General features: G+C 40.2%; 1 protein-coding gene across 3 annotated transcripts; it reads left to right on the plus strand.

Moving 5' to 3' along the window:
- Positions 1-209: 209 nt before the first annotated feature.
- On the plus strand, positions 210-13,952 carry LOC117296878. 3 transcript variants are annotated; one of them, XM_033779975.1, is made up of 7 exons: positions 210-291; positions 6,166-6,333; positions 7,086-7,283; positions 7,913-8,164; positions 9,535-9,732; positions 10,188-10,363; positions 13,257-13,952. In XM_033779975.1, exons 1-7 carry the CDS (start codon positions 231-233, stop codon positions 13,389-13,391), a joined length of 1,188 nt encoding a protein of 395 aa, XP_033635866.1. In that variant the 5' UTR covers positions 210-230; the 3' UTR covers positions 13,392-13,952. The 3 variants fall into 3 exon arrangements, with proteins under 3 accessions (XP_033635866.1, XP_033635867.1, XP_033635868.1); XM_033779976.1 differs by lacking the exon at positions 13,257-13,952 and adding an exon at positions 11,076-11,300; XM_033779977.1 differs by lacking the exon at positions 13,257-13,952 and adding an exon at positions 10,608-11,024.
- Positions 13,953-15,236: the final 1,284 nt, after the last annotated feature.

The raw sequence follows: 15,236 nt of genomic DNA on the forward strand, positions 1-15,236 counted from the left end.
ACGTAGACGTGACCAAAGACCTATGTTTTCTCAGGTACGGTTTAAACGGGTTGCTTACGTTGGACCCAGACACCTGTAAAAATGTCTTCGTTGAGATTAATGCCGAATATCTTGAGCAGCTGTCCAGCGCCAGAATATTAATCTGCCATTGGAATACACGATTTGAGAAGCGTTACCGTCAGACGACACAAAAGGTGCACCATAAAAAATGGCGTTGGTTGACAAAAAGTATGGCAGTAGAGTACGTAGGCCTACGTTTTCTTCATGTGTACGGTTTTATCCTGGTTTACGGTGAGCTTTTATGATAGCTTTTGAACAGCTTAAACAAGTATCAAAGCCTTTAGTGTAGTAGTCCTGGCCGCCTGGTTGCTGGGAGCACTGGGCGTGTCCATCTGTCCTAACCCCTAACTGATGGACACGCTCCATGCAGAGTCCACTCCAACACAAAGGCCTACAATCGGAGATAGTTCAGCGGCGGACCTACATCAATGTACGATTGTGTTAACTGTTTCCGTGTTATGCACCCCGCCCCGCAAGTTCATGTGCATGACAGTCAATAATGTGTGAGTGTACGTGCACATTCAATGCGCGTACATGTACTGTACGTTTGTTACTTTAGTAACAAACGTACAGTACATGATGAGATTTTGGACTCTATCTCCCCGCATGGTTGAACATGTCGCTAACAAAATAAAACTCCAAAATGCCCTCTCTATCAGTACTAAATAAGGAACATTCTTATGTTTGCAATTGGGCGGGCCCTAGGCCTACATAATCCCCATGACCTCATCCAAAACTTCATCCAGTCGTAACGCAAATCAAAGTCAAAGTCTCTCTTATAGGCATGATAGTATGCCATTGACTTTCACTGGACTTTCTTTAAGACCAGGGATTTAGCAGTAGGCCTTGTTATGGAAAAGTCTACCCGACAACATTAAAACAAGTGCAAACAGACTCGAGAATTCATTTAAAAGACAAAGCTATTAAAACACATGTATTGTGCTCTTACTTTAAAGGAACACGTTGCCTTTGGCCGGTCGAGTTGGTCTTTGAAAAGCGTTTTTGTAACCGTTTGTTATAAAATGCATATGATTAGAAAGATATTTTAAAAGTAGAATATAATAATGATCCACACAAGTATCACTCGAAATTGCGTGGTTTTCGTTTTACCTCGTCGACAAACACGGTCGGCCATTTATGATAAATGGCCGACCGTGTTAGTTCGCAAAGTAAAAGGAAAACCACGCAATTTCGAGGCAATTCCAAATAGGTGTGGACCATTGAATTCTACTTTTAAAACATCTTTCTAACCGTATTTTTTTATGAATGTTATAGCAAACGGTTCAAAGACCAACTCGACCAAACCAAGGCATCGTGTTCCTTTAAAAAAAGAGTCTTACTTTGTCAACTATTTGTCCTTGATACTTACTTATCTCATTGTCTAACTTTAATTTATCCGTTTCATCTCAACGCGCACGGAGATTTGTGATTTTGATTTTATGCGCCACTTTATTTTAATTAACGGATTTTTACGTGATGCGCATTGTGACCGCGAACAATAATTTCCGGTGGTTCAACAATAATACTATGATCACATTTTTTGCGTTGTTCAACACTAAAACATGGCCCATTTTCTGAAAAGGGCGGGTGTGAAAGTTACACTCGTACGTATCGATTTCTAGCTGTTGGCGGACACCGGACGTGCGGGTGATTTTTCCATAGGAAAAGTAATTTCTGGTGCAATGATACGCAGCATCATAATATTAAATGTTGTTTTATACGCCAAAAAAGTATTAATGATTTAAATTACTTAAACAGTTGGCAATATAAAAAAAAAATCGCGAATCATCTCTAAGCGCAATGCACGGAAAAGTGTGATCTCAACCATCAGGGCGGCAGGTCATAACAGTCGTGGCCGGGGTTGAGGTCCAAAATGATAATTCATGTGCTTCCCATATTGCGTTTATGATAATTTTATGCATATCACAGTATAATTCGAGCCCTTTCCACAAGATTTCGTGAACAACGTTGTCAAAAATAACTTAAACGAACGATCCCAACTACAGTTGGGACACCCCAACTACATTTTGGGACGACAAGTTGGGACGAAAAAGTGCGGTACACAAACGTTCATACACACTGTGTTTTGGCCATGGTATTTTTGTACGCCGGTTGTTTTTTAGTGTTATATAGTAGGAGGCTGAACTTGTGCACTTTGCAAAACCACTATAAACAATTAACGAATAAACTTTGACCTTGTACACAAACGTATAGCAAAGCAAAACGTAAAAGTGTGATTATCTTGAAAAGTGTACATTTTGAGTATACCAGCTTTTTTTGCACTCCCCATCTCAATTGTGCATATATATTTATGGTGCATATGTTTAAAACAACTTTTTTTGAAAGGTTAATGTACCCATAGCAGGCAGTTAAAAAAAAAAAAAAAAAAATCAAATACCACCTTCATGTAAGGTCATATTAAGGTCAAAAAGTGCCAAAACTTCTTTTTAATTTTTTTGCAAAATTTTACCCCAGGCGGCAGATCTATCCATTAAACTTATTTTCAACATCATAGTGACATTCCAAGTCTGTGAAATTAAGAGTTAATATTTTGTTTTGTACACAAACTTTTAGGAAAATTAAATATAAAGGTGCGATTTTCTCCTAAAGTGCATATCCTGAGCATAACAAATGTTTGTTTGCACATCCTATAGATCCCAGCACTGCATAATAACAGTTTTAACGAACCTTTTTTGAAAGGTAAATAAACCAAGGCAGTTTTAGTTTAAAAAAATTCAAATTACACCTTCCGCATTGGTAAACTGAAACAAGACATGCGTATATGCTGATTCCTGCAATTAGTTTGATTTTAGTTTGACGTGCACAAAAACTGCATGTCTGATATCAGTTATTTTTACTCCCAATCTTTCCAAGTACATGTACGCGGTTAAATACTCAACTTTTAATAGTGAATTAACAAAGTTGAACATTTTTTTTGCAGTAAAATGTTGTTTTATCCTAGTTAGGCCTATACATTGTAGCTACGATGGGGGTATGGGGTATCGTGCAGTGATACATTATATACTTTCTTATCTGGAGTGCCATTAGTCAAAGCTAACTCCAGAGCTACATGTAACCAGGCACACCAAAACCACTACAGCTTGACATACTTTTATGCCAAGTTTCTTTGATGAAAGAATTCTCACTACTCTTCAGGCACTAGCAGACAGCAATGACACTCTCATCACTTTGATCAATCACTTTGTGGACATAACACAGGTCAGAAACATACCATCATCACAGTTGCCCGGCCACTATTACACAGCAGGGAGAAATGAAATTACACGGGCAAGTCCAAAGCTTGAGATATAAATTTTGTTCAAGGGAGGACTACGTCTGCTTCAACTTTCTGAAGGATTGACAACACATGGAAAGTACTTGGCTGGGTTAGGCGTGGACAGAGGCGGGTGTTAATGAAGCCAATAATTTATGACTGAGACCCATGCTTCAAGGCAAAGCCTACTTTCTGTGATGTGAGGCTCTGTGGCACATTAAACGGTCTGTGCTTGAATCTTGGTCGGTCAAAATTGTTTAAACAAGAATGTGGAAGTTAATAAACTTGCCCAAAGTGTGGTTAAGCAGTTAAAATAGAGGGGCGGCAACCACACAGCAGAACTCTCCAAAGCACAGTAGGCCAGCTGTCAGATTTTCTAAGGAGTGACATTGGTCATGAGCTCATAAACAAATTCAACAAGCACTCTAGAAATCCAAACTCCCAACTGTGGTCTCATTACCATGAGATGGTGGAGATTGAGATCCACAATACTCGGAAAGACAGATACTTGATCATCAATCTGGGAGCTTTGTCCGCAATGCTGCCGTCCCCATCATCTATAACCACAGTAACTTTGATCATTAGGGATGTGTTCATCTGGCAGATATGAAACTCCTCAAGAAGACAGAAATGTTGATTATGTTTACAAGCTTTCATAATAAACAGTAAGATTTGATGTGTTCCGACTAAACCCAACCTTGGCGAAGAAGATGACACAGGCTCTGATATTGTGAGAGAGATACCACTGGTATCTTTGACAACCAAAGTTATTGCACCAGTTGATGTGGTATAAGTGATCTTCTAACAACTCCAGATCATGGAACGCAGTATATAATGACAAACTGGAAGCACCGTCTGCTTCAAGAAACTCTCGGTTTTAGTGATGACGGCCTGAAAAAAACATTGTGCAAAAACTGTCTCTGATCTGTACAATACAAATGTTTCAACCAAACGAATTATGTATGGTACAAAAGCCTATCCAAACGGACAGGAAGTTACTGCAACAATTGCTCAATGCTGCCACTGGAACCTACAACCTAGTCTTGATCGCTAGATTGGAGAGGGCTCCACCAAGGTAGTGACACAGTCAAAGAGAATGGGAAAGAAAAAGCCAATTCGAAAGTTCATCGATAGACCCGGGTTCCACTCCTACACGTCAGGTATGGGCTATTGAACAAAGCTAATCTCAAGTTCTTGTCAGACGTTTTCGTAGAGAAGGGCAAGGGTCTACTGGAAAGATGAGGAATAGTACAGGCGGGGGTTCCTTTGTGTTACGGAAGCCATGGTCCTTTATAGGAGAGATGACGTTTTGAGGACACCTTAGCAGGCTGACACCCGGTTGATGCTCCATGCATAGAGGCAGTCAATGAGGATAAGAGTGATTTGCAGGTGGAGAAATGTCACTTCTGGTGAACTTTGGAAAGAAATGCACATTAATTATCCGATACGTGCAGTAACTGAGAGACTTGCCAACCTGTAAGGCAGCTTGCATGCTCTTACATGATGCGACACATCTTCTCCTACATGACAAAAGATTAACTCATAATTTCACAGACTTGGCATGTCAATTTGATGATGAAACTATGTTTTATGGATAGATCTGCCGCCTGGGGTAAAACTTGGCGAAAAAATAAAAAAAATAAAATTTTGACATTTTTGGCTCATTTTGACCTCAATATGACCTTACATGAAGGTGGTATTTGATTTTTTTTTTAACTGACTGGGTACATTTACCTTTAAAAAAAAAGTTGTTTGAAACGTATATGCACCATTGAGATGGGGAGTGCAAAAAATGCTGGTGTACTCAAAATGTACACTTTTCAAGATAATCACACTTTTACGTTTTGCTTTGCTATACGTTTGTATACAAGGTCAAAGTTATACATTAATTACATACGTTTGTCATGTCAAAATTAACTTAAAAATACATTTTATGGATAGATCTATCACTTGAGGTCAAATTTTGTGAACATTTCAAAAATGCAAAATTTGTGCCTTATTTGAAATTTTGACCTTAAAATGAGTCGTTAAGACCCCACATGAAGGTGGTATTTGAATTATTTTGTTTTTCTCAAAAACTGCCAGGGTATATTTACCTTTCAAAAAAAGTTGTTTGAAACCAAAATATGCGCCAATGAGGACGGGGGTGCAAAAACAATTGGTGTACTCAAAATGTACCCTTTTCAAAATAATCACACTTTTACACTTCGTTTTGCTATACATTTGCGTACAAGGTCAAAGTTTATAAGTTAATTACATTGGTTTGTAGTATCAACATAAAGTTAAAAATACAATTTATAGATAGATCTCTCAAATGTGGTTAAATTTGACACAAATTTTGAAAATATTGATTTTTGACCTTTTTTGACCTTTTTACCCCAAAATGACCTAAAAATTCAAAATCAAGCTGGGCATCCACCCTAATCGTCTTCCCGAGCCCATGATCCATACATCTAGCATGGATGCCAGCCATTAACAAACTGTGCCGTGTTTTTTTTTTCGAGAGCACTGGCTGGTCTGCTATAAACCAAACAAACATACATCTACCTCCATGACTTCCCCATGGATGAGTCATGTAATGTCGATCGCAGCTGGCTTGTGAGAGTCGATATCTATGGAACGCGAAAAAGGCAATTATTCTTATCCACCGATCGGTCTTTTGCATGGATTGATCGGTCCTTATCGTCGATCGATCGGTTGCTGGTGCAAATTTTGCCGACGTTCACTGACGTCGGACCAATTCGTGTTAATTGGGCTGTAGCAATGAGTCTTACTCTAAGTTGGGAGTCGTGCTACATAAAAGTAATAGTAGGCCAACTTTTTGTGTACAGTTTCATTCCTGCAGTTCCCGTCTTCATTCGGACGTTCATTTGAGGGAAAAACACAGTATTTGGAGCGTGGGCGACAGGGGGTAGCTGCCTGTCCAGCGCTGCTTGGTGCCGGGCTCATACCTAGTGAAGTACCTGTGATATACTGGTATCTGGGACCAATTACCAGAGGTAAACAAACAAATATTGTTGCTACATTCCTGCTGCTTCTAGTTTATTTTTTATTTTTATTTTTTTACCAATTACTTTACTGTTGTGCAGTGGCTCTATACGTGACCTTTCGGAAGATTTAAGCAAAATTGTTTTTACTCGTTCTCAAAAATGCAACCCTGTGGAGACTTAAGTTAATGTTCATTTTTTTTGTGTTCTTTTTCCTTTCCGATTTATAGACCTTATGCACGATGGTGGTGTGGTGAGCGTGTCCCAATTTCCGTATTATGGATACTTTTTGTTTTCCTTTCTTTTATTTTGTTATCGGTCTCAATAAGTCACTATTTAAATGAGCACAACATGTGTGTGTTGCACTGGCCTGAATATCTGACGTCACACTTCTAGGCTTGAATACAGAGAGTGGCCTCTAGCCTAGGTCAATCCCCGTCCATAATCACCTTTCACCTACATTCATTTATGCAGACGACCGAAAGTGCAGCTGTCCAAAAGTCAACTCGGACCAATCAAAACACTGCTTCAGTGACGTCACTGCACGTTTATCCAATGAAATAAAAGTATCCAATGAAATCACTGGAACTTTTGGGACGCTAGGTGGCAGCAGACTTTACGGTTATAACTAAAACAATGACAATTTTACGTGGCGAGTCCACTAATCTTTTGATCAGTGAGTCAGTCTGCTGCCACCTACCTGGAAATCCAAAGTTTCCCATTGGGATACAGCATTAGCTACATTATTTCTTATCTCCTAATAGATGCGCTACCCTTCATTGTAAAAAACGAAGGGAATATTCTATTTGGTGATGGCGTGCCTGTTGGGCTGTACGGCATTAACGACGAGCTAAGTCTCATCATTAGCCAAGTTAGGAACTCGAGTGCTGGTACCTATTACTGTCGGCTCGCACCACAACGCCTGGCTTTCCAAGATGCGTCGGTGCCCATCGAAGTGATAGGTATGTCTGTGTCTCTTTAGAGATACCCGCATGGTTTACTATAATAACATGTTCCCCGGTTCGGGAAAGGCTTGGTTGGAAAACGTGTACAAAATCACGTTGCCAAAAAGTTTAAAGACACTGGACACTAATTGGCAATTGTCAAAGACTAGCCTTCACAGTTGGTGTATCTCAACATATGCAACAAATCTGTGAAAATTTGAGCTCAATCGGTCGTCGAAGTTGCGAGATAATAATAAAAGAAAAAAACACCCCTGTCAGACGAAGTTGTGCGCTTTCAGATGCTTGATTTTGAGACCTAAAATTCTAAATCTGAGGTCTCGAAATCAAATTCTTGGAAAATTACTTCTTTCCTCGAAAACTACATGACTTCAGAGGGAGCTGTTTCTCACAATGTTTTATATATACTATCAACCTGTACACATTACTCGTTACCAAGAAAGGTTTTATGCTAATAATTATTTTGAGTAATTACCAATAGTGTACACTGCCTCAGTTTGGAGGTCCACGGTTGCAGGCGTATACACACTAGGGTGTATGGGTTGGGCGGGAGGAGGGGCTCCCCCACTTGGTAGACCACTGTCTGTGACACAAAACAAAATGTAAACTTTGTTTATTTTTGGTTCCAGTGTCACCAGACCCTGATGAGCTTCCGATCGTCTCTCCTTGTGATGAGAAGCCGATCCCTTCCCTATGTGAGATCTCGACTGACCAGTCAGTGATTGGTCTCACATGCAAGGTTAAAAACACCTTCCCGGCGGTCGAGCTGCAAATCTGGAGATTTCCAGCCGGTGACGGTAATAAAATCGTTCAACTCAAAGACGCAGTAATTGTGACTGAGCAAGTTACAGTTCCACTGCTGGGGAATCTAACTGAAAACGGTAAGTATAACGTCATAGCTGAAAGAAGTATAAGTGATGATGACGATGTCGTACTCTCTTAAAGACGCTGGACACCTTTGGGAATTGTCTTAAAGACCAGTCTTCTCACTTGGTGTATCTCAACATAATGCACAAAATAACAAACTAGTGAAAGTGAACTCAACTGGTCGTCGACGTTACGAGTATTAATGGGAGAAAAACGCCCTTGTCACACGAAGTTGTGTGCTTTCAGATGCCTGATTTCGAGACCTCAAAATCAAATTCTGAGGTCTCGAAATCAAATTCAAATATTTGAGTGGAAAAATTACTTCTTTCTCGAAAACTACGTTACTTCAAAGGGAGCCGTTTCTCACAATGTTTTATATACTATCAACAGCTATCTATTGATCGAGTAACCAGTAAGTTTTATTCTAACAGTGATTATCAATAGTGTCCAGTGCCTTTAAAGTAAAAGAGTGAAAAAACAATCGTTTAGTCCGCAATACCACTGTTGCAAAAGAGCATCATGGCGGACAACTCTTTTAAGAGTGAAAGATGGGTACTTTCAACTCGATTAAGAGTGAAGTTCGTTTCAATTTAACTCAAAAAGGGGTACACGGAAAGTCCACAAGCCAGTTTATAGCATGGTTCCTCAGCCAGGTGACGGGCTTCGATACCATCATCAAGGTGAGAGGGTGGTTATAGTCGGCTATCTTGTAGACTTGCGGACAAGTCGTTAAATGTCTGTCGCGGTGATAGCGTTCCGACTCTCTCCGCTATTCCCACGGTATTCTATTACTAACTGCTGTCACGACTAGGGTCCCGTTTAAAGACAGTGGACACTATTGGTAATTACTCAAAACAATTATTAGCATAAAACCATACTTGGTGACGAGTAATGGGGAGAGGTTGATGGTATGAAACATTGTGAGAAACGGCTCCCTCTGAAGTGCCATAGTTTTCGATAAAAAAATAATTTTCCACAAACTTGATTTCGAGACCTCAGATTTAGAACTTGAGGTCTCGAAATCAACCATCTAAACGCACACAACTTCGTGTGACAAGGGTGTTTTTTTCTTTCATTATTATCTCGCAACTTCGATGACCGATTGAGCTCAAATTTTCACACGTTTGTTATTTTATGCATATGTTGAGATACACCAAGTGAGAAGACTGGTCTTTGACAATTACCAATAGTGTCCACTGTCTTTAATGGGGAGTAGAAGTCGGCAACCAGCAGTTCGCACGAGAGCAGTGATCTCGCGCCATATAAAATATCGCCACAACTTGTCTATCTTACCGCATGGGACCATTGACGACTTGTCCACAAGTCTAGCTATCTTGAGACCAATTAGAGGGCAATTACAATTTTACGTTTTATCTAAACATAGAGCGCCTTAGAACCGATAACACCTTCACCACGACTGCTTCAGTTGAGGTCGAGGTTGGAGTTAGAGGTGGCGTCTTCATCTGCAATAGCTCGGGCCCTGTCCCAGGAAAAGGGAAGAGTACATTGGTGGTGATAAGCAAAGAGGTCCCAGTGGCACCAACTACGCAGACTACCAGCCATGCAACTACCTTCAAAACAGGTAAGCCATGTTCCCACATGACGTCACAAAAGGTCGACGTACTAGATCGGTGAACGTTGCCGTTGGTGCCTGCCGTTGGTGAGACGTCAGACTGTGGTCAACCTTTGACGTCAGATTGTGGTCAACCTATACCGTTTAGTCTGGTATAAAACAATCTGACGTCAACAAGACGTTCTATCATCAACCTTAAGACATCAGACTGCTGTCAGATGTCTATTTTGGTCACAATGAGACGTCGCTCTTTAATGTCGATCTTCTGACGTCAATAAAATGTTAAAATTTGGTCAACCTGTGACGTCAGTACCGTCATAATATTGAGATCGGGCTTAGAAGTGGTTAAATACTCCAAAGCTATCATTTTGTTTGGTCATGGGGACAACTTAAACAAGGCTGAATGCCTGAATTCAGATAAAATTATAAAATTTCGCACTCTTGATATGTCCTTTTTTGTGAAGGGGTTAAAACAACCAATGAGGAAACAATGATGACTTCAGTTGAAACAGGTGACACTACGGCAACATGTGAGATGCTCGGCTTGACGATTATTCTGACTGTGCTCACACTCTTGTTTGCATTCTTGTGGCTTGTGTCGATCGTCCTGTCGCAACGGGTAACAGTGCTGAAAATTAAGGTAAGGAAATGATGGCCTTTTGTCAAGGCTTTCTTGGCTTGGAGACCCGTTTATGTCCCAAGCGACTCGCGCGCACGATCTCCCGTAATCGCTTGGGAGCACTGCTCTCCAAACCACAAAAGCCTTGTCAAAAGGCTAGGGAATAGTGGACTTTAAAGCTCTGTATTGTATCTTTGCTGAACTTTGGTCACCTCTTTGGTTTCGAAACTGAAAATCTTTATTTGTTGCCCTTTATGATGTTCAGTGGTTACACGCTGGTGGAACTCAGCACCAAGCGGAGCCTCAAGAACAAACCGAGCAAACGACTGAAATGTTGCACCAAAACACAGCCTCTGCGTAAAGTGACTTTACTGTGGACGTGTCCCCTGCTCTTGCATCGTGTGATTAACTCGTGGCTCAACTTTCGATCAGTATGAAGACGATCACTGCATACTGATCGAAAGTTGAGTCGTTAACATCTTGTTCTCTTCAATATACACATGATGTTACCGCAAACTTCTCTTAGTTGTAGGCATACTTCCATCAGCATGCAAAGTTTAAAATCTAGCTACTTTGCTTTCTTTTTGCTACAGCTTTCATTTTGTTCCAGCCTTCTTTATGTTGCATGCTGCATGTTTTCACTAACGAGCACACATAATGTTTTAGCTTTGGACACCTCTTTGTTTTCGAAACTGAAAATGTTTATTATTTTGTTGCCCTTTATGATGTTCAGTTTTTACACCGTGGTGGAACTCAACACCAAGCGGAGCCTCAAGAACAAACCGAGCAAACGACTGAAATGTTGCACCAAAACACAGCCTCTACGTAATGTGACTTTACTGTGGACGTGTTCCCTGCTCTTGCATCGTGTCATTAACTCGTGACTCAACTTTCGATCAGTATGCAGTGATCACTGCATACTGATCGAAAGTTGAAGAGAACAAGATGTTAACGACTCAACTTTCGATCAGTATGTAGGCATACTTCCATCAGCATGCAAAGTTTAAAATCTAGCTATATACTTTGCTTTCTTTTTGCTACAGCTTTCATTTTGTTCCAGCCTTCTTTATTTTGCATGTTGCATGTTTTCACTAACGAGCACACATAATGTTGACACCTTTCAACAGATAGTGTTGTGGTGTGAAAAAATGGTATACTTGGTACTCTTCATCTGTTCAAAATTCTTCCTGGCCATGTAGCTTGCAGAGTGTAGTCTAGATTTCAAGCCGTCCACGTAACTAAATCATACCGTGGCGGGCGCGCTTTGGCGATTCAACCGCGCGTAGTACACTATCCAGAATCAAGCACCATAGTCTTGGGCCAAGACTACCTGGCCAGTGACACTTTGAATGATAGAAACTGTACTTTCTACTTTTTAGTTTGTTGTTTATGTTGGCGAGTGTGATTTGGGGCAAAAGTGTGTCTTAATGCAGATCAGTGGGTCATAATCACTCAAATAATCATTATTTCTATAAGCACGTTCATCCAAAACAATGAACTACGTTCATTACGTCCCAAACCAAAGGGGTAGAACGAATAGGCCCTATTCGGCTAGTGTCAAACAAAGTGAGAATGGTACCGCGCAAGACGCCGCAAAGATCGAGGAAGCCATAATTCACAAGTGGGGCAACAAAGCTTCATATAATTATGAGCTTTAGAAACCAAAACTGGGTGAGGTTCTTGGCCAAGTCCAGCTGACAAGGTTGGGATAAATTGACTTCCAAAAAGGAGGAGGCACTAATTTGGAGGTGCATTATACTATGTGTGAAAGAGCGGTTAAGATCAACGAATTCAAACTCTGATGTTTCTGTTCAACAGTGGGTTCGAATCCTGGGAAGCCATCCATTGTATGTGCCGTAGCACCTTGTAAACCCGTATAAGGTGCTAAATAATTGGGTCTCAGAATTAATCTTTGCAATAACCGATATATCTTTCTGAAAGTTTGTATGTTTATACTCGGCGACTTGTACCTTGTTTGGTACGTGCACTATACAAGACTTCGATATTATTAGTATTATACTATTATCAATTGACTTCAAAAAAGGTGGAGGGGCGCACTGCTTCTCAGGTTTGTTATTATGTCTGCTAATAATGGAGCGGGGCTGCCATCCCCTACTCCACGGGTGGCGGATTGTGGAGCGACCTTCATAGACCATTTGGATGGATTTCGAAAAGAGTCGCCTTCTCGAGTGAGGACGAGTTACTCGTCCTAACTGAGGCCTAGCCTTAGGTTTCTAATATTTCTCAATATTTCTTGATGATTACCAGACAAGAAGTGGTAAGTCTGAGAAATTTTAAACTACCACGCCGCGGCGGTTGTCAAGTTTGGAGATGACGCATTTCTCTCTCAACGAAAAGAAGATTAGTATTTATTTTCGCCGACTGTTAAGCTGTTTGAAATTGCAGATTGTTCGTGCGTGACAACCAGTGTATATTGCTCGTTGATTACGGTACCAAACATTGAAGGTTAACTGTGAATATAAAATAAGCAGTCGTGGACCAACTGGTGATGAACTACGCGAAAGGAGATCGGGAAGTTTGTGTGGTTTGTATAAGACGTCATTGACGAACACGCAGACATTTTGAAACAAAAAGCTGTGTTTCCAATGCACAGAATAGGAGCAATGATATTCCAAATATTTAGATGTACGTTTCTTCTCTGCATATACCATATACCAGGCGTTGACTTTGGCCCGTTTTTAGACCTGCTTCAAAAGGTCGTAATGTTATGGCTTTTTAGTAAATTGTGTTTTCCATTGGCGTAACTATACATATTATACGTAAACACCGATCAGCTCAGGATTCATGGTATCATAAGCTTAAAAGAAAAACCTTACCAAAAACATTGCTGGCTAAGCCCAAAAAATATTTCTTCATATCTTTTTCATTTAAATAAAACCTGCCCACAATGTAGATCTCGCACATAGTGCAGAAGCTATGGGCGTGTATCGTTGCAGGAAGAATGACTCGCAGCGACCGCTCCTTGAAGGCAACTGGGACCGTCCCCTTATTCAAGAGCAAGAGACATCGAGGAGAAGTAACAGTGTAAGGAGGGACAACAACGAGACTTATAGCCAGATGTAGAAAAGTTCGAATATTATGTGCGAGACTTGCACAAGATGTCACTTAGTTTAGGAAAAATAGAGGCGCCCGACCCCTGGAAAGGTCAAACTTCAATGACGTCACGAGGAGTACATACACACAGATCTCCTGTTGGCGGGGAAGGCCTATCCCCATACTGCGGTTTGGGATCTGACTATTGTTTTATTTGCATTCATGTCCACGACAAGTCTTTGTCTGACGATTATCATTGTCACTAACTTGACCGCTGATCTGCGACGAGACACATTCATTTCGTACATTGTTACTGTCAGTTAGCAATTGGCTAATGAAACTGTTTTGTTAATAAATCTGCATATCAAATAAGTTAACATTCCATTAATCCCTCCCTTCTAACTCTTGGAAAAACACAAATTTTAGAGTCTGAGTTTGTGAGGGCAAGGTCGTTTACCCGCTTACGGTGGCCCACAACTGTCACGGCAAAACAAAAAGCGCCACGGCAAAACAAAAAGCGCCACGGCAAAACAAAAAGCGCAACGGCAAAACGAAAAGAGCCACGGCAAAACGAAAAGAGCCACGGCAAAACGAAAAGAGCCACGGCAAAACGCAAAGAGCCACGGCAAAACGAAAAGCATGCGGGTTGATAATTTACCTCGACTTCGTCTCGGTTAAATTATCAAGAACCATGCTTGGGCGGGTTTAAACCACTAGTTGAAAACCTCTTCACCACACATTTTTTCCCTTATCATTCTCTTGTAACTTCGATTACCAATTGAGTCAAAAAGTTTCACAGGTTTGTTATTTTGTGCATAATGTTTGGATACACCAAGTGTGAATAATGGTCTTTGACATTACCAAACGTGTCCAGTAGCTTTATAGGGTGAACTCTCCACTGTTGGTGATTTTTAATTTTCTGAACTATGCATATAATTGGCTTGTTTTTTTTTTCTTGTTTCTTTCTGGGGTTTTCTTGTTTCTTAAAAAAAAAACTAGGTTTTGGGGGTTTTTTCCCAGCTTTTTTTTTTAATGAAAGCTTTATTTCCGAAATTAACATTTTAACATTCTTATCTTCCATTTTGTTGTAACCTTTCAATTTTAATCGTGGATTTAACATTTTAATCTTATCTTCCATTATTCGAACCTTCAATTTTAATCGACGTGGATTCGTGTATTTTGGCTGATAACTAAGTAGAAATTAGAATTGTGTATCGCTACTTCACATGAAATTAAAGGCAGTGGACACACTATTGGTAATTACTCAAAATAATTATTGGCATAAAACCTTTCTTGCTGACGAGTAATGAGGAGAGGTTGATGGTATAAAACATTTTGAGAAAAGGCTCCCTCTGAAGTGCCATAGTTTTCGAGAAAGAAGTAATTTTCCACGAATTTGGTTTCGAGACCTCCAGTTTAGAACTTGAGGTCTCGAAATCAACCATCTAAACGCACACAACCTCGTGTGACAAGTGTATTTTTTTTCTTTCATTATTATCTAGCAACTTCGACCGATTAAGCTCAAATTTTCACAGGTTTGTTATTTTATGCATATGTTGAGATACACCAACTGTGAAGGCAAGACTTTGACAATTATTACCAATAGTGTCCACTGCCTTTAATGATTATGGTTTATCTGAAATATATCGACAAAAACAGTAAGTAACAAGCATTGTTTTATAAAGCAAGCAGTGTTTAAGTACTTTATATTGTAGGTAGAAAACGCCATTTGGCGCTCAATATTTTCTGAAAAAGTCATGATTTCGAAATGTTAAACTTGCCAACAACTCAAGGGTCTCCGTGTATATTATTATTCCAAGGGAACACTGATTTCCAAAAG

The sequence above is a fragment of the Asterias rubens genome, chromosome 11 (assembly GCF_902459465.1).
Source record: "Asterias rubens chromosome 11, eAstRub1.3, whole genome shotgun sequence".
Taxonomy (NCBI): Eukaryota; Metazoa; Echinodermata; class Asteroidea; order Forcipulatida; family Asteriidae; genus Asterias; species Asterias rubens.

Excerpts from the sequence above, each read along its gene's own strand:
- LOC117296878 (XM_033779975.1), top strand. The coding sequence starts at position 231 with ATGGCAGTAGAGTACGTAGGCCTACGTTTTCTTCATGTGTACGGTTTT. Across the intron at positions 292-6,165 it reads CGGTTTTATCCTGGTTTACG|TTTCATTCCTGCAGTTCCCG; the intron begins GTGAGCTTTTAT and ends TTTTGTGTACAG. Across the intron at positions 8,165-9,534 it reads GGGGAATCTAACTGAAAACG|AGCGCCTTAGAACCGATAAC; the intron begins GTAAGTATAACG and ends ATCTAAACATAG.